The sequence below is a fragment of the Miniopterus schreibersii genome (genome assembly GCF_964146895.1).
Source record: "Miniopterus schreibersii genome assembly, chromosome: 4".
Classification (NCBI taxonomy): Eukaryota; Metazoa; Chordata; class Mammalia; order Chiroptera; family Miniopteridae; genus Miniopterus; species Miniopterus schreibersii.
Window position 1 is genome coordinate 101,649,900 of NC_138105.1, and position 16,206 is coordinate 101,666,105.

The following is a 16,206-nucleotide window of genomic DNA, read 5'->3' on the forward strand; positions in this document are numbered from 1 at the left end:
CGCCCGGGGTCACCCAGCCCCGGGGCAGCCGCACCTCGGGCCGGAGCCCGTCGGGTGCGGCCCAAACCGCGAGAGCCGCACGTGGCGAGGGGTTGCCTGGCAACCGGCGGCCCTGAGCGACAGCCGGCGTCCAGAGATGACGCTAAGGCCCCGCCCTCTCGCGGCCGCCGCTTGCCATTGGCCCGCTGGGAGACGGAGGCGGACCTCGGCCAATGGGCGGCGCCGCTCCGGAGGGCGGGACGGCGTTACCTGGGCGCCGCTCCTGCCGGAAGCCGGCGTCGGCGGCCACGCGCAGGTAGGCGAGCGCGGCCGGGTCTCGGCGTCGCGGGGTGGCGGGCTGTGCGGGGCCGTGGGCCCGGCGCGAGGCGCTGCGGGCGGCGGGAGGCCCGCGCCGAGGCCTCGGCGTCGTTGGCTCGCGGCGGCCCTGCGGACCGCGGGGACCGAGCCGCCGGCCGCCTCGGACTTTCCTGTCACGGCGCTTCGCGGGGCTCCCACCGCTCCGGGCCGCGGGCGAGAGGTCCGGTGCCCTTGGTGGGTCGGCGGAGGGCCGGAGGAGGCAGAGAGACGATGGCGCGCCCGGGAGACGCACCGCGCGTCTGTGGCTGGCAGAGCGCCCGGTGGGGCGACGCGTGTGGGGGACGGGCCCGGAGCTCCGCGCGGCTGAGAGAAGTGAGCGCGGGGCGGGCGGGGAGAGCGAGGGGTGGGGGGGCGGGGAGCACGGGCGCATTGGGGGGCGGGAGGATGAGAGGGGTGGGGGCAGGGAGCACGGGGCGCATTGGGGGGCGGGAGGATGAGAGGGGTGGGGGCAGGGAGCACGGGGCGCATTGGGGGGCGGGAGGATGAGAGGGGTGGGGGCAGGGAGCACGGGGCGCATTGGGGGGCGGGGAGCACGGGGCGCATTGGGGCGGGAGGATGAGAGGGGTGGGGGCGGGGAGCACGGGGCGCATTGGGGGGCGGGGAGGGCGAGGGGTGGGGGGGCGGGGAGCACGGGGCGCATTGGGGCGGGAGGATGAGAGGGGTGGGGGCAGGGAGCACGGGGCGCATTGGGGGCGGGAGGATGAGAGGGGTGGGGGGCAGGGAGCACGGGGCGCATTGGGGCGGGAGGATGAGAGGGGTGGGGGGCGGGGAGCTCGGGGCGCATTGGGGGGCGGGGAGGATGCAGGGTAGGGGGCAGGGAGCTCGGGGCGCATTGGGGCGGGGTGGGTCGCCCGGGGACCTGTGGGCCTTGGGGAGGACGCCCGCCTTCCCTGCGCAGGGAAACCTTGGGGAGTCTTGCAGCCGAGCGAGACCTCACCTGAGCCGCACCTGACCTGTGTTGAGAACGGGCGGGCGGGGCTCTTCAATGAGGCTGGGGGGGACACGCGGGCCTGCGGGCTGGGCCCTGCTTGTAGGTGACCGCTGGGTATTTCTGGCAGCCTTTCGTTTTCTCAGGCTGGCATTTCTGAGGGGCATTAGGGCCATCCTGGGGATGAGCTCGGCCAGGACAGGATCTCTGTGGTTGGCACGTGTGAGGAGAACACTTCTGGTGGCCTGTGGGGCGACAGCCCGGTGGGAGAGCGGAGGAGGGCGAGGCGGGAGGAGGGCGTGCAGGTGGCCGCTCTTGAGGATTTTTCCAGAAAAGGAAGCAGACGCGGGGTGCGGAGCCCACGGAATCAGGTTGTAAGATGCGGAACCTTGTGGTTGGTGCATTGGGAGGGGAGGAGGAATGATGGGGGGTGGCTTAGGGCGCTGTCCTGGGCCGCAGCGCGCAAGGAAAGCCCTTGGCCTGCGTGGGAGTGGGGATAGTTTCCATTGTACCGGGCAGAAGGACAGATTGGTAGATGGGGGAGCTTGTGGAAGTTCAGCCATGGGGAGTGAAGGTCTTCCACTGAGAATGGAGAAGGGGGGCGACCCAGGAGCTTGAGATTAGGAGAGGGAAAGAATGGACGGGTCTCCCGGCGAGTGGCTGCAGTTGGGAAAGTGGTAGCGCTACTGGGCAGCATTAGAGAGCCCCTTGGGGCTGGTGAGACCATCCTGGTCCTTTGGGGTTTCCCTCTGTTGGGGTTTTGCCAGAGGAGCTGAGAGTGTGTGTAAGGGCGAGATTGTAGTGATGGACCACGGACATGAAGTTGTGGAAGTGGAATGAAGAGGGATGAGAGTGGATTGTAGGTCTTGGTGAAGGTGAAGGACCCCACAGTGCCAAGAAGCAGTGGCTGGAAAGAGCTAGAAAGATGGGAGATGGGCATGGTGGGCGAGATGCTTGTTGTCGCCTGCCAGGGTTTAGAGTTTGGCTGGGGGCGGTGGGTAAGGTCCTCTGCAGTTGCTTTTCAGCATTGGCCCCTGGCAGCCTCAGCCTGTTGGCTCTGACTTGTCTGAATATGACTGCAGCCCAGCCTGGATGATCGAAGCCTCTTTGTCTGCCTGGCCTAGGCTGTCAGCTTCGTGCTGATGGAATTGTCTTTCCTTCACGGAGCATTTTTGAGCTGGTATTTTAAAATAAGTCTTTTTTTCTCTTATAGAAATTATAGAAAGGTATAAGGGAAAAAATAAACATTCTTATACGTCTACCCATAAAATGTTAATATTTCGACTGGCCATATTATGGCCCACCATCAGTGAGTGAGCTCTGGTTTCTCCACACCGTCTCCAATACTTACTGTTGTTACCTTTGACTCTCGCCGGCCTAGTGACTGTGAAGTGCTGTGGCCTATCATTGCATTTCCTTAGCAACCAGTGATGTTGAGCATCTTTCCATGGGCTTATTGGCTGTTTGTGTATCTTTGGAGAAATATATATTTAAATCTCTTTGCCCATTTTTAAGTGAGGCTGTTATATGTGTGTGTGTGTGTATACATTTTGTTATTGCTGAGTTGCAAGAGTTTTTACACATTCTGGGTACAGGTTTCTTGTCAGATATATGACTCGCGTGTATTTTCTTCAATTCTGTGTGTAGGTTGCCTTTTTACTTTCTTGCTGGCATCATTTGCTGCACAAGCATTTTTTATTATGATGAGTCAAATTTACCTGTTTTTTTTCTTTTGCTGCTTATGTTTTTGGTGTCATGTAAGAAATCATTGTCTGGTATAAGGACATGAAGAGTTACTCCTATGTTTTCTTTTTAGGCTTTTGTAGTGTGGCTCCTAGGTTTGGGGGTTTTTATGCTTTTTGAGTTAATTTTTTTGTGTGTGGTGTGAGGTAGGGGTCCACTTGTCCCAGCTCCATTGGTTGATAAGACTGCTCTTTCCTATCAGATGGTCTCAGCCCCCTGTTGATAATCCATTAATTGTAGATGGAAGGAAATGTCTTTTTCTATATAAACATTGTCTCAAATTCACAAGTCACCATCTTTTGGAACTATTAAAAGAAATCTTTATATAACGTGGAAAAGTCTTTTCCCCCTTTTTAGTAAATAGACTTAGGGATTAAACTTTTTAATAACTTAAAGAATAAATATAGATTTAACTTTTATAGTAACTATTATGTAAATATTTGCTGAACTTTTTTTATTTCTCCAATAAGGTAGTTGGCTGGCAGAGTTCTTTGTCTTTCCAAAGCCCCTGTGTCAACAGTCTCTCGTTCTTTCTAGATTTCTTATCACACTGCTAATTATACTATTCAAGTATAGAACCTTGAAAAAAGCAAAATAAAACTGAGCTGTAAAAAACAGTTCCTTGTAATCCCACCCCTTTAGGCAAAGGTTTTATTTATGCCCTTCAGACATTTTCCTATCTATGTGAATATATGTATACAAATGGAGCTTTCTCTATTATTTTCTTATAAGCAAAATTAGATAGTGGCTGGTGTGTTCAGTGGTTGAGCATGGACCCATGAACCAGGAGATCGCAGTGCAATTCTGGGGCAGGGCACATGCCCAGGTTGTGGACTTGATCTCCAGTAGGGGGTGTGCAGGAGGCAGCCGATCAATGACTCATCATTGATGTTTCTCTCTCTCTCCTTTTCCCTCTCTCTTCCTCTCTCTGAAATCAGTTAAAAAGATTAAAAACAAAAAATTGGATAATGCACAACGTTCTACATTTTCCTTTCTGGATCTGCAACTCGAACTCATTTATTGTAATTACTGAATGGGATTCCATTGTGTTGGCTTATCCTGATTTGTCTATTCAGTCCTTTGTTGGTGTGTGATCGGGTTGTTTCCATTAAGTACGATGTGTGGTGAAGAGACAGTGTGTGTGTCTCTGCAGGAGCTGGGTATTGTCTTGTCTTAGCTCCAGAGGCACCTTTTCCACCGCGTCATGGTGCCCACACAGCAGCTTCTGGGACTGCAAAAGGCTTTTCTGTTTTCAGCTCCTTTTTAGGTTCTACCCAAAGGGGCTGGAAGCAGGTGGGGGATGGGGGTTCCTTCCTGCTCTTGCTGCTCCCACCAGCGTTCAGCCGCAGCTTGTACTGCAGCAGCTGGAGTTGGTACAGTTCCTGCTTCTCCTTCTGAGATCAGCCTGGTCCCTCTCAGACGTCCCTACTCAGAGGTGGAGGGCTCTCCACCCGACCCCTCAGACATCCTTTCAGGATCAGGACCTCTGCTGTTTCTCTGGGTTCCCCATGACATAGTCCCACAAAGGCGTGGCCCCAGTCGCTGCTGCTTTCACACTCCAAGGAGGCCACCCCAGACTCTTCATGGCTCCAGGCAACCCAATGCCTGGTGATGGGGCGCATGCGGCCCCCGGCTGCCTCCCTGGTTGGTGGGGAAGCATGAGTTAGTCCATAATACCAAAAAATAAAAATAACCTCAAATAATTAAGAAATAGACAAATTTTTGTGATTTGCACTTTTGGAAAATTTTGATTGTCATTAAAATGACGTTTCTCTTAATGTTAAAAAGCTTTGTGTTCATGTTTAGTTAGAAATACAGAATATACAGGGTGGTGCAGATGTAGATTTACAGCTGTATGTGAAAGAGTTTATTCTCGTGTTATTATTTAGTAATTGTATTATTTTTCATATGAACAACTGTAAACCTCAGGAAAGAGGAGGAAAGTCACCAGATTGTTAAGTTGGTTGTCTAAGGTGATGAAACTCGGGGATTGGACGCTCTTTTTACTTTCATATATTCTTTGTATTTTCTGAAATAGCTTTGTATTTCTTTCATAATGGGAGAATATAAAAATATTTTATGGCCCAAGACCTTTTATTTCTAATTTACTTTCCCTGTGGCAGGATGGTGAAACAGAAGAGGAAAGATACCGGAGTGCCAGAGAAAAAGAGCAAAAAGCTGAAGAAGGTGCCAGCAACAGAGAAACTGCTGGCACCAGAAGCCACGTGGGGCTCCGAGGAAGCACACCCGGAGGTAGGTGCCACGCTCATCTGTCCTCACCTTGGGTCCTAACCTGCAGGGACAGTTAGGGGCCTCAGTGCTGGCATCTGTGTGAAGGCAAGAGGTTTGGAACAAGTGCGCGTGGATATACTCAGTGTCCTCCCAAAATAACTTAGGACAATACGGATTTCAATCACTTTTAGCTTGGAACACAGGGCTGTCCTTCAGCCACCAAATCTGTGTTTTCAGGGGGTTTTGATGGCTTAATGGAGGCGCAAGGGTGTCAATGGCTGGAGCTGGGCCTTTGGATGGTGCCCTAGGAAACGGGGTGGCCTAGGGCACCAAGGGAGACACGGAGCACAGCTGGGTACATGTGTTTAGGAATTCACATCTAAAAATGCCACGTCTAGCATAGCATAAATCTGCTATAAAAATATGTGTGTACACATTTAAATTTGTTTTTTGTTACCACCGAGTTCTGAGTGTTAGCATTCTGCTCCGGTCTTGAGCTGTCTGTAATTTCTGGTGCGTGGTGATCAAAACGGCAGAAGATAGTACAGATTGTTCACAGGAAGTTGAGTTTGATTAGGCACCATCATGCAGCGCTTTGGCCGGTGGGCGAGCGGCACTTACTCCTCCAGTGAGACGGGTCAGCGCTGCGCTGTCCCCGTTTTTTGTAGACAGGTCAGCGGGAATGGAGGCTCTGGCATAGACCTGGGGCCGGGTCCCTGCTTCCCGGACAGTCTTTGGTATTTGTCGCATGTCCTCGGCTTAACTCTTAGAGACCTGCCACTCCTCAGTCCTCTTCAGGAGGAAGACTTGGAAACCACCTGCTGGCCAGGGCTTGTTGCCGATGGTGCTTTTGTCCACATCAGTATTTCAGGCCTGCTATGGTTTGTGCCCCAAAGAGTTTTTTTACCCTGGGGCAGTGTGCCTGGTAAGGTGCAGGGGGACAGGTAGCCTTTGTTCAGGACATGGGACAGGGCCATGGGGCAGGAGAGCAGATGTCAGCATCAGTGTGCGTGGCTTCAGGGCCAGGAGTGGGTTCCCTGAGGCCACTGTGCTGGGGACACCTTGAAAGTCTCAAGGTGCCACATGTTCTGATGACTGTGGTTAAAGTTTTTGAGAGGGCAGTAATGATGTCCTTTTTGTTAAAAGTGATTGATTTTCATTATTAAAGTACAAGTTGAGTAAAAGAAATTTGAAAATGAAGAAGAAAAGCAAGCCTTTGGGGGTGTTTCTCCCAGTCTCCTGTGGTGCCCAGGTGTGCGCTGGGTGTCTGTCTCAGTGGACAGGGCCCCTCAGTGGGTAGAGCCCAGTGCTTTCTGTCCGTTGTTCCGCCAGATGCTGAGGGTCCAGGAGCAGGAGGTGGCCCTGCCTGGAGGGAGCAGCGGGACCCCTTGGAGTCCCCATCAAGGCCGGGCGCAGCCCCAAGTGGCCAGCAGGGGGTGCAGGGAGTGTTCGGGTTTCCCTGAAAGTGCTGAGGAGCTCAGCAGGTCCGAGACTTGGAGGGTTTTCGGGGGTCTCGGTGAGTTGGGTGCTGGGCTGGGGCTTGTGTCCTCAAGACCCTTCCTGTCTTGTGGGTGCCAGTCTCCCAAGGAAGTGGAGGCAGCTGTTCCCCTGAACACAGCCTGCTCCGTGCTGGTAACTGTTTCTGCACTCACTCTGGTTCTCATGGAAAATAGGGAAAAGAGGTGCCGGCGTCTTTAAAGGATGGCGTTGACTGCTGTACCTAAGTTTATGGAGGGTGGACCGGCTGGGTCCAGGGAGCACTTCCTTGTCACTGGGAGCTTGTGGAAAAGTACTGCGCTGTCCTCACCGCCCCATCCTAGAAGAGCCTCTAGATCCAGTGGAGAAGGGAGATGCCTCTGTCCCCATGGGGGCCACTGTGTGTCCTCCCGGAAATGTCTGTCTGGGGAGGCCTGCGGGTCCCCATGTGGTCACTTCCCACAGCACCGGCGCCCTGAGCCTGTGCCAGGATGGCTGAAGTATCCCCAAGTGGTGACACTTCATCGTCCCTGGGGGTGTCCCTGCCCCTGCTCAGCCCTAGCCCGTGTCCGCTCGTCTTCCTCGTTCGGCTTCCTTCGTGTTTGCTGGTGCCGTTGGTGCTGCTCCAGGCCTCGCGCCTTGGTTTGCTCCGCTCACTGGCCATTAACCTGCACTGGTCCTTGTGGGCCTGAGCCTGGTGGAGAAGAGGGTGCCCTGTGGAGGCCTCAGCGTCCCCGTCATGGTAACCGGCGCGAAGAGGACATGTGAGATAAGAGACAGCATTTGAGATGGGCTGCCAGGTCTCCTCCTGAGTGTGATGCTCTCCACTGGGGCTCAGCGTGCGCCCAGTCCTCTCCGCCTCAGCTTCGTGAACCTTCCTTATGAGCCTGCGCTGCGCATAGGGGCTGGACAGAACCAGGTCTTGTCCTGCCTTGAGGTTCCTTCCAGAACCAGTCTCTTCCTTGTAAGAAAAGGTTTTGAGGAGCAAATGTTAGATTAAGTGCTGATTCAGATGGGCCGCTGACTCCAGTGCATTCGGGCCAGTGCGGGTTCTGCAGGCCTCTGCCTCCCCTACTGCCACTCTCACTGAGGACATGCATAGCACTTCTGTTCTGACCCAGACACCCAGCCACAAGAGGGGAGACAGCAGCAGCTGCTATCACACTGGAGCCTGTCAAGTGTCTGCGCATTTGGAGGGCACCCAGGCAGAGCCGCCGCCTCCCTGCTACAAACACACCTCTGGCTGCCTAGAGATGGTGGGTGGTGGGGGAGCAGGCTCGTTGTTGTCATGGCGATAGCAGGGCTCTTCTCACTTACTTCATTCATTACAATCCGTTGTGTATGCAGAACACTTTTTGGTTTACAACAGCAGCCCAATATTGGATTCTCGGCAGTGCCAAGGGGCAGGTGCTGTGCTTCACAGAGCAGTCAGTCAGAGATGCAGGGTCACCACAGTCGGTTTCCTGACAAGTCCCCTTGCGGAGCACACCAGGAGAGATGAGGGACCTATGGTGTCACCTGCCCTGGTCCCTTAGTGCATGCTGAGACTTGTCCCTGGGTGGGTGGCTCTGTCTGTGTGGTGGCCACCTTGCCAAGCACCATATAAGGAACGTACCCAGCTCTTTTGGCATCTGTTCTCACACTGTAAACGGTGGTGGTGTTGGGAGAGAGGCCTCAGATGGTTGACCAGACTGTCTGTCCTACATGTGAAGTGAGTTTGGAGCACAGTGACAAGTAACTTTTAGAAGGATAGTAACCTCTTTTTTCCTTCAGAGTATAGTGGGCTCTTTCCATAGCCGGTTGGTCCCCAAGTCCTCAGTATATCCATGGGCTTAGCTGAAACGAGACCAGTGGGACGGCTGGGCCCAAGGAGGCCCCGCTCTGCACCAAGGTCCTCAGGGGTCACCGTGTTGTTTGTATGGAAAGGAAGCAATGCTCCCTCTTTCTGTCTTCCTTCCTTTGTCATCTTGAAAACCCAGTAGGAATTACATGGGCGTGAAGCCTTCAGGCTTTATAAAAGCAGCCAGTGAGCTCGTGAACTCTGTGCTTCGAGAATTTTCAGAGCCAGAATACTTCACACCAATGGTATTTTGCCTCATGAAACATGACTGGTCCGGCAGCGGACTTTCTGTCCTTAAACCGGGGGGGGGGGGGGGGTGATAATCTTGCCAAATGGCTCCCTGGGAGCCGGGGTTGTTTTTCTTACAGAATTTCCCCTCTTCCATTGTTTTTGTTTTCCACTCTGACTACTGAGCTCAGGGTTGCCAGGGCTGGAATTGTAATTGACAGACTTGTGGGCTGAGAGGGAACCAGAGAGTAGTAATCATTTACATGGTAAGACCAGAGACGGTCAGTGATTTTCCTGAAGTTCCAGTGTTTGCCCCCGGAAACAGTGTCAGTGTGTCATTGTCTGTCTGTGTTACTGGTTCCCTGAGATGCACACCTGAGAAGGGATGGCAGGGGGAGGGTCTGCTCTGCAGTCTGATACCTGACGCCTCCGAGGCCCCCACTTTGCTGCAGTTCCTGTCCTCCATGGCAGCTGGGATGCCCAGCCATGGGCCAGCCTCTGGTAGTGCTGACCTGGTGGGGGAGGCACATCTGCTTTAATGTACCCTTTCACACTCATCAGTGAAACAGGCGTTTTTCAGCCATTTATTAATTGCCATGTCCGTCTCCCATGAGTTTCCTTATCACATCTTTTGCCTGTTTTTCTGTTGAATTGATTATCTTTTTTAAAAAAGAGGTTTTTTGTGTGTACATATCGTACATACTTTATCCCAATTTGTTTCATGTATTTTCATGGTAATACTTCCCATAGGAGCTTTTTTTAATCGGTGAATTTAAAAATTTAATTTTGATTTTTTTAAAATTGAGGTTTAATCAACATATAACCTTAGTTTCAGGTGTACAACATAATGACCATTAAGAAATCTAGCCCTAGCTGGTTTGGCTCAGTGGTTCGAACGTCATCCTGCACACTAAAGGGTCCCGGGGTCGATTCCAGCCAAGGGCATGCACCTTGGTTGCAGGCTTGATCCCGGGCCCCGGTCAGTGTGTGCACTGGAGGCAACCAATCGATGTGTGTGTGTCTCTCTCCCTTTCACTCCGAAAAGCAGTGGAAAAAGTATCCTTGAGTGAGGATAAAAAGTCTATGTTTGTGTTTTATGTGAAGTGGGAACCTGACTTTACTTTTTTCCTGAAAGAAAGACGCAGCTGTCCCGTGTCACTTAGTGCATAGTCTGTCCTTTTAAACATTCTTAACCCTTCTCTAAATTTTCTTGGGCTTGCATTCTCTTTGAGTATCAGTCTACTACTTTTGGTATATTGATAAAAAACTATACTTAGACCAGGTGACACAGGACACGGTGCAGAGTTCAGAAGAAACATAAGGGCACCAATGAGATGCCCGCCAGGAGCCGAGCTCACCCTCGGGCACCTGCAGACTGCCCCGGGACAGAGCACCACGCCTGTTGCCTATCATGGTTTGGGCTCCAGCTGGGGCACCCTCTGTGTGGGCCTTAGGTCCATTACTCTCTTGTCAGCTCTTTGGTGCTTTGTGAAACTATTGTTTCATACGTTTTGGTCAGTGTTTTTGGTCCCCACCCCTCTCCCCCTCATCAGAGAGCTGGTCTAAATCAGGGTTTGGTCGGGGGCTTGGGCTTGGTGGGCTGCGTGGTCTCCGTCACACTGACCAGAGCTGCAGAAGGCACACAAATGAGTGGGCGAGGCTGTGCCCAAATCAGGTGTATGTACTGAAACGGGCTGGTAGGGCAAACCAGCCCAGGACTGTGGTTTGCATCCTTGTCTGAATGATTGATCGAGCCCACCAGAGCAGGAAGTGAATTTCTTGGGCTCGCAGCTGTGACAGGTGTGGCTTCCACCAGGCTGGCTCCCAACTAGGGGGCGTGTCCAGTGGTCCTCGTTGCAGAGCAGCCCTTCCCCGCCCAGCTCCGGCTGCACAGGTGCAGACCTCTGTGCCCCGTGCTCCATGCTCCAGGGTCTCCTTCCTGAAAGGAAGCTTGGCTGGGCTTGGAGTAGAGGACAGTAAGGCCTTTTCCTGGGCTCATGGCCTACCCGGTGGACACTGGGTTTCTGGTGGACACTTGTGAAGTATGTGTGTCATTGCTGCAATGGGACAGGTTGCCATGGGCAACGCAGCCCAGAGGGCCAATTAGTAAAGAAGACAGCATCTGTGAGCTGTGAGAGAGCATTTGTTTTGAAATATAAAATTAGTATCTGCATAGATGGGGGCTCAACCACCAGAGACCCCCAACCAGAAGTCCCAGGTGGAGCCTTGTCCCAGGGTTTAAAGGCTGGAGGGCTGAGGGCACCTCAGCTCTGCTGCTCAGCCTCCTGTGGGGACAGTTGCTCAGGCTCCTTATGGGGTCTGCCCAAGCAGAGCTGGCCTCAGGGTGGGGGTTAGCTGTGCAGTGAGTCCCCAACGCTGCCTTTCAGTCCTCAAGGCTGCACTGTCCTGGCAGGTTCTGTGCTGTGCTCTCTGGAGGGGTCAGAACAGGGAACAGTGAGAACCACTTGAGGAAGATGCTGGCTTCCAACGAGGGGGTGTGTCTCAGAACTCAGCCTTTAGTACAAGAGGCAGTGTTTGTTCTGGGAATTGCTTGGCTGAGGTGGGTGGATGTTTTCAGGGTGTGATAGATGGATTTGGGGTGTGTGTGAAGTGAGTGACCTCTGACACCCCTCCCAGCACTCCAAATCCTCTCTCATCCACTGTGGTCCCCTGGGAGCGGGGAATCTGCCCAACAGGACAGAAACAGGTCTCACCCAGCCGCTCGTCCAGCTTCTGTGTTCTGATGGGGGATTGTTGCTAAGTGCTGGGCCTGCTCATGAGGGGCCCTTTCCTGCCGGAGCCCCTAGGTGGTGGGCGAGGTGGGCTCAGAGCATTTCCATAAACAGGTCACTTCTGATAGTGCTCAGGTAGAGGACCGGGAGGACTGTGCCATTGGGGTGCCTAGTTTTTTTAAAGAAAACTTATTTTTGAAATTATTGTAGATACACAGTAAATTGGAAAGCAATTACAGGGCGGTCCTGTGTGCCTTCTGCCCAGTTCCCCCATTGATAGCAGACTGTGGTATCAAAACCAGGAAATGGACATTGGTGCCACCCCCAGGCCTCATTCAGAGTCCACTGGTGGTGCATGCATGCGCGTGTGTGCACGTGTGTGCGCGCGCCTGTGTGTGTAGTGTGTGTTTCTGTGCAGGTTCCTGTAACCATTACAGCCAAGGTACAGAACTGCTCTGTTACCATACTCTCTCATTCTGCCCTTTGCAGCCACTCGCCCTGTGAGTGCAGGACACTTGGGTTGTTTCCAGAGTTTCACTTTTACGAATAAGGCTTCTGTGAACATCCGTGAACGTGTTTTGTTCTCCGGGGAAATGCCCAGGAGTCTCATTGCTGGGTGGTTTGGAATGTGCATGTATAATATCTGGAGAAACTGCCGGACTTTTCCAGTGGCTGTTTTCCCAGTGGCTGTCCCCTTTTACCCTCTACCGTCACTGAGTGGGACTGCCACCTCCCTGCGCCTTCACCAGCATTTGGTGTTTCCCTATTTTGTATGTTAGCCATCGGATGGTGGCTCACTTTGGAAGAGGAAAGCCCACATAATCCTAGCAGTTGGGGCAGGCAGGCAGAGCTCTGCTTCTCCCAGTGTTGGTGATGTGTGCCATCGGCTTTGTTGACTGCTGGGTGGGCTGGTGCTGGGAATTTTCTGGCTGCGCGGCAGGGCTGTCCTGCCAGGTCCACGTATGTGTGGCCTTTGTCTGCCCTGCCTGTGAGACTTCCTTGTCTTTCTCCAGGAGCTTTTTGGGCATCATTCAGAAGCAAGGGCAGGGGCTGGGGCCACAGGCACATGGTCTGTTTGTGGAGTGGCCACAAGCATGTGAGCCTCTCAGACTCTAGAATGTGTCCTGGGCTCATCTGTTAAGGCTGAGGAACTGCGGGAGAGTCAGGAGCTAAGCAGCTTTCCCACCGCCATGGAGATGCAGCAGTCCTCACTCTGGGCCAAAGAAAACAGCCCCCGCACCCTCTAGCTGTCCTCATGCCAGCATCTCAGGCTTTCACTGCTACCTCGGTCAGCCAGGGAGATATTTGTGAGCCCTGCTTCCTTGTGGTCAGCAGAAAATAACTCAGCAAAATGTGATTTTAAAAGGCAGTGTTTATTATTTCTTCTGAGGCATACATGACCAGCATTAAAAGAGAGAACAGAAAAGCACACGGAGGGAACCAGAAGATTCATTCTACCAGCGATGGTGCTGCAAGGTAGGCGGAGCTTGTCCGCCTCAATATTTTACAGTGGACATGGTTCCTCCTCCACCTGGGAGAGCACCCACCCCCACCCCGGGACCTGTATTCTCTCGTGTTTCCCAGTGTGACAGAGGAAAAGGTAGCTCATGGCTGTTTTTTGGTTTTTTTAAAATACATCTTTATTGATTTAAGAGAGGGGAAGGGAGAGGAGAGAGAGAGATAGAAACTTCAGTGATGAGAGAGAGTCATTGGTCAGCTGCCTCCTGCATGCCCCCGATTGGGGATCGAGCCTGCAACCCGGGCATGTGCCCTGACCGGGAATCCAACCGAGATCTCCTGGATCCTAGGCCCACGCTCAACCGCTGAGCCACACCCGGCCGGGCTCATGTTGGTTTTAATTGCATTTCATTGATGACGACTATGAATGGTCATTTTCTGCATACGTGCTGGTCATTTGCTTTCCTTTGTGAAGGCCTGTGTGTTTCTTACCAGTTCTATGCAAAACTTACCTTCTCTCTATTGATTTGCAAGCACACTCTTTATACAAACAGCTCTTTATCTTTCTTTATGAGTCAAATATTTTCCCAGTCGGGTTATTTTTGTTTATGGCTTTTGCCCTAAACAAACAGCCCCTCTACTGCTCCCAGGCTGCGGGGCCCTCTGCTCCCTCCTGGCTGTGCCCCAAAAGCTTTCAAATGTGGCTTAGAAAATGCTGCCCACTGCAGGAAGCTGGGGGCATGCTTGCGCGCTTGTGTGTGTGTGTGTGTGTGTGTGTGTGTGTGTAAGAGTCTTGCACACAGTACCCAGGTTTGGTACCAGGCCCAAATTCACACCAGTGTGGAACAGTGAATTCATGGGCTCTCCAGCAGAAACAAACACAAACCACCCACAGGGACTCCCAGGGAGACGTCTCTCCTTAAGAGCGACCCACAATAGAAACACAGTCATGGGAGGAACACCATCAGGAGAGTCCTCGGGGAAAGCAGGTGAGAGGATGATCTGAAGACTTTCAGTGTTTACGGTATTTGGAGGGGTAAAGCACTCTCTCCCGTAGTCTCCAACATGCGAGAAGGACAGGCAGAGTGGAGAAGGAATCCACTTGAAATACTAAAGTAAAAACATGATTGTGGAAATCCAGAACTGGACGGGTTAAACAGTAGTTTAGACACAGCTGAAGAGAGTGTTAGCAGCTGGAAGATGCGAGGAAATGCCCTGTACTGTGCACAGTGAGGGATGGAGACAAAAAACCCAAAACGCTAAGAGATGAAGATCCAGCTTACATGTAAAGGAGTGAGGAGAGAACAGAGAACATGGGAAGAAGACAGCATTTGCAGAAAAATGCTGTGGAGCTGATGACTGTGTGTTGAAGGAGCACATTCAGCCCCAGAGTAAGAAGTAACTTCACCACCACACACGTGGGAGGAGACAGCATCTCATTGACAGATATGGGCTGCCCGAGAGGCGGGGTCCCCTGCAGTGCCTCCTGGAAAGGTGGCTGTTTCCTGAACAGACAGCCTCATATGATGAGAAAGGGAAGCTCTGGAAAGCAGGCCCCAGGTCGCCTCCAACATCCGTGCTCTTCTGGTCATCCCAGCCCTGCGAAAGGGCACCACTTCCCGACACAGGTGAACTGTGTTCCTATAGACGCGGTGCACGAGCGCTCGTTCTAACAGCGTACTCAATTTGATTCTTAAAAACAGCTCCTCCCCGGCAGAGGAGAATGCGCGGTTGAGAGCCAGTGGGGGAGTTCATGGGGAGAGGTTTGCCGCATGAGCGCAAGTGTGGTTCGTCCTTAGGGTTTCTAAGAGTGCATCTGGCTCTCCACTCCCACAGGGCGCTTTGTCACAGACAACTGAGGTGACGAAACTCTCACTGTTTTTTAGTCCTTTTGCCATTTTTCAGATTGAACTGGGTCTAGGTGGCCCATCCCTCTGCAGAGTTCCCAGAGGCCCAGGGTGGTCACTCCTGTGTCCAGAGACGGCCCTGGGAGACTAGGGGCTGGGACTGTCCCTTCTGTGCTGAGGTGAGTCCCTCCCATGGCTGATGGCAGAGTGGGCAGGGATAGTCTGGTGAATGAATCTTTTTTTCTCTTGGCTTTTGAAGAGGGAGGTGATGCCATTGATGTGTTGAGAATGTCAGTCCTGGTGTAGATTGGACATTTTAGAGCTTATGGGAAATTCTGCCCCCAGGGTGCCCAGAGCTGCTCTGGGGTGTGTTCCTGTTCCCTCCCGGGCAGTTGTGCCCGTGCTGTGACTGCTGGGCCTTTCTCTGCTGTCGGACAGGACACACAGCGTGGCTGCAGGTTGTCTCCACTTCCTGCCACTCACAGGAATCCCGGGATTGGTTGTCCTGGTGAGGTGAGCAGCTCCAGGTTCACCCAGGGCACCTTATTTTGCTATAATGTCCCCTGCGGTTCTGAGGAGCGTGAGCCCCTGCCTGACAGATGGCAGATGCAGGAAGCTCCCGTCCAGGTTCTGAAGCCCAGAGTGGGCAGATCAGGCTGTGTGTTTGTTCAGTGTTTTCAGAAGTATTTTTGTGAAGAGATTTCCCAGGATGTGGGCCTCACAGCTGGGAAAACAGTGGCTGCTTTGAAGCGGTTTCCCAGGCACAGAGCTTGCCTCCTGCTGTTCGCAGCATAAACAGTGTCTGGTTTAGCTCGCTGTCCTTGTGGGCATTTTCAGGGGCGCAGCGGCCTTTCTTGGCTGTGTGGTCCCCTCAGGACACTTACACGTGACACCTTTAAAGGCTAAAAATAATCGTGGAGGTTCATCTGGTCAGTGCTGCTGTCTCCACTTCGCATGGTGGCCACCTGAAGCCAAGCTCGTAGACCCCGCCCCCCCACCCCGTCCTGAAGTGCAAGTGCGCCCTGACAGGCCCTCACCTAGTGCTGCTCAGGGCAGGGGCTGCACTGTGACCAGGAACGGGGCAGGTGCCCATCTGGCACAGGCTCCTGTATGAGACCCACTCTCTAGGTGTTGGGAACGAACCAAAAAGTGGGACCTGAGACTGAGTGGAGGCCAGCCAGCCGCTGTAACACAGACGGGTCCCAAAGTCCAGGCCTTAGGTAGGGTGGGCATGATGCCACAGTCCAGGGGTGTGGTAGGGCTGGGACCCAGTGGCATGGTCCAAGGGAGCCCTCCCTCCATATGTTTTTGTTCTGGGGCAGGGGACAGACCAAGTGAAGGCTGAGGGCTGCACCTTGAAGGAGG

General features: G+C 53.2%; 1 protein-coding gene across 2 annotated transcripts in view; it reads left to right on the top strand.

The window, feature by feature from the left end:
* The first annotated feature begins 223 nt into the window (after positions 1–223).
* The window catches only part of CHLSN (cholesin), a 72,157-nt gene continuing 56,174 nt past the window's right edge, over positions 224–16,206 (top strand). The window contains exons 1-2 of one of the 2 annotated variants that reach the window (XM_081133906.1): positions 224–295; positions 5,152–5,281. In XM_081133906.1, coding sequence (XP_080990032.1) covers positions 5,153–5,281 — 129 coding nt within the window. In that variant the 5' untranslated portion in view covers positions 224–295; position 5,152. Of the gene's footprint in view, positions 296–343; positions 670–5,151; positions 5,282–16,206 lie in introns of those variants that run through there. The other variant, XM_081133905.1, reaches the window with a different exon arrangement.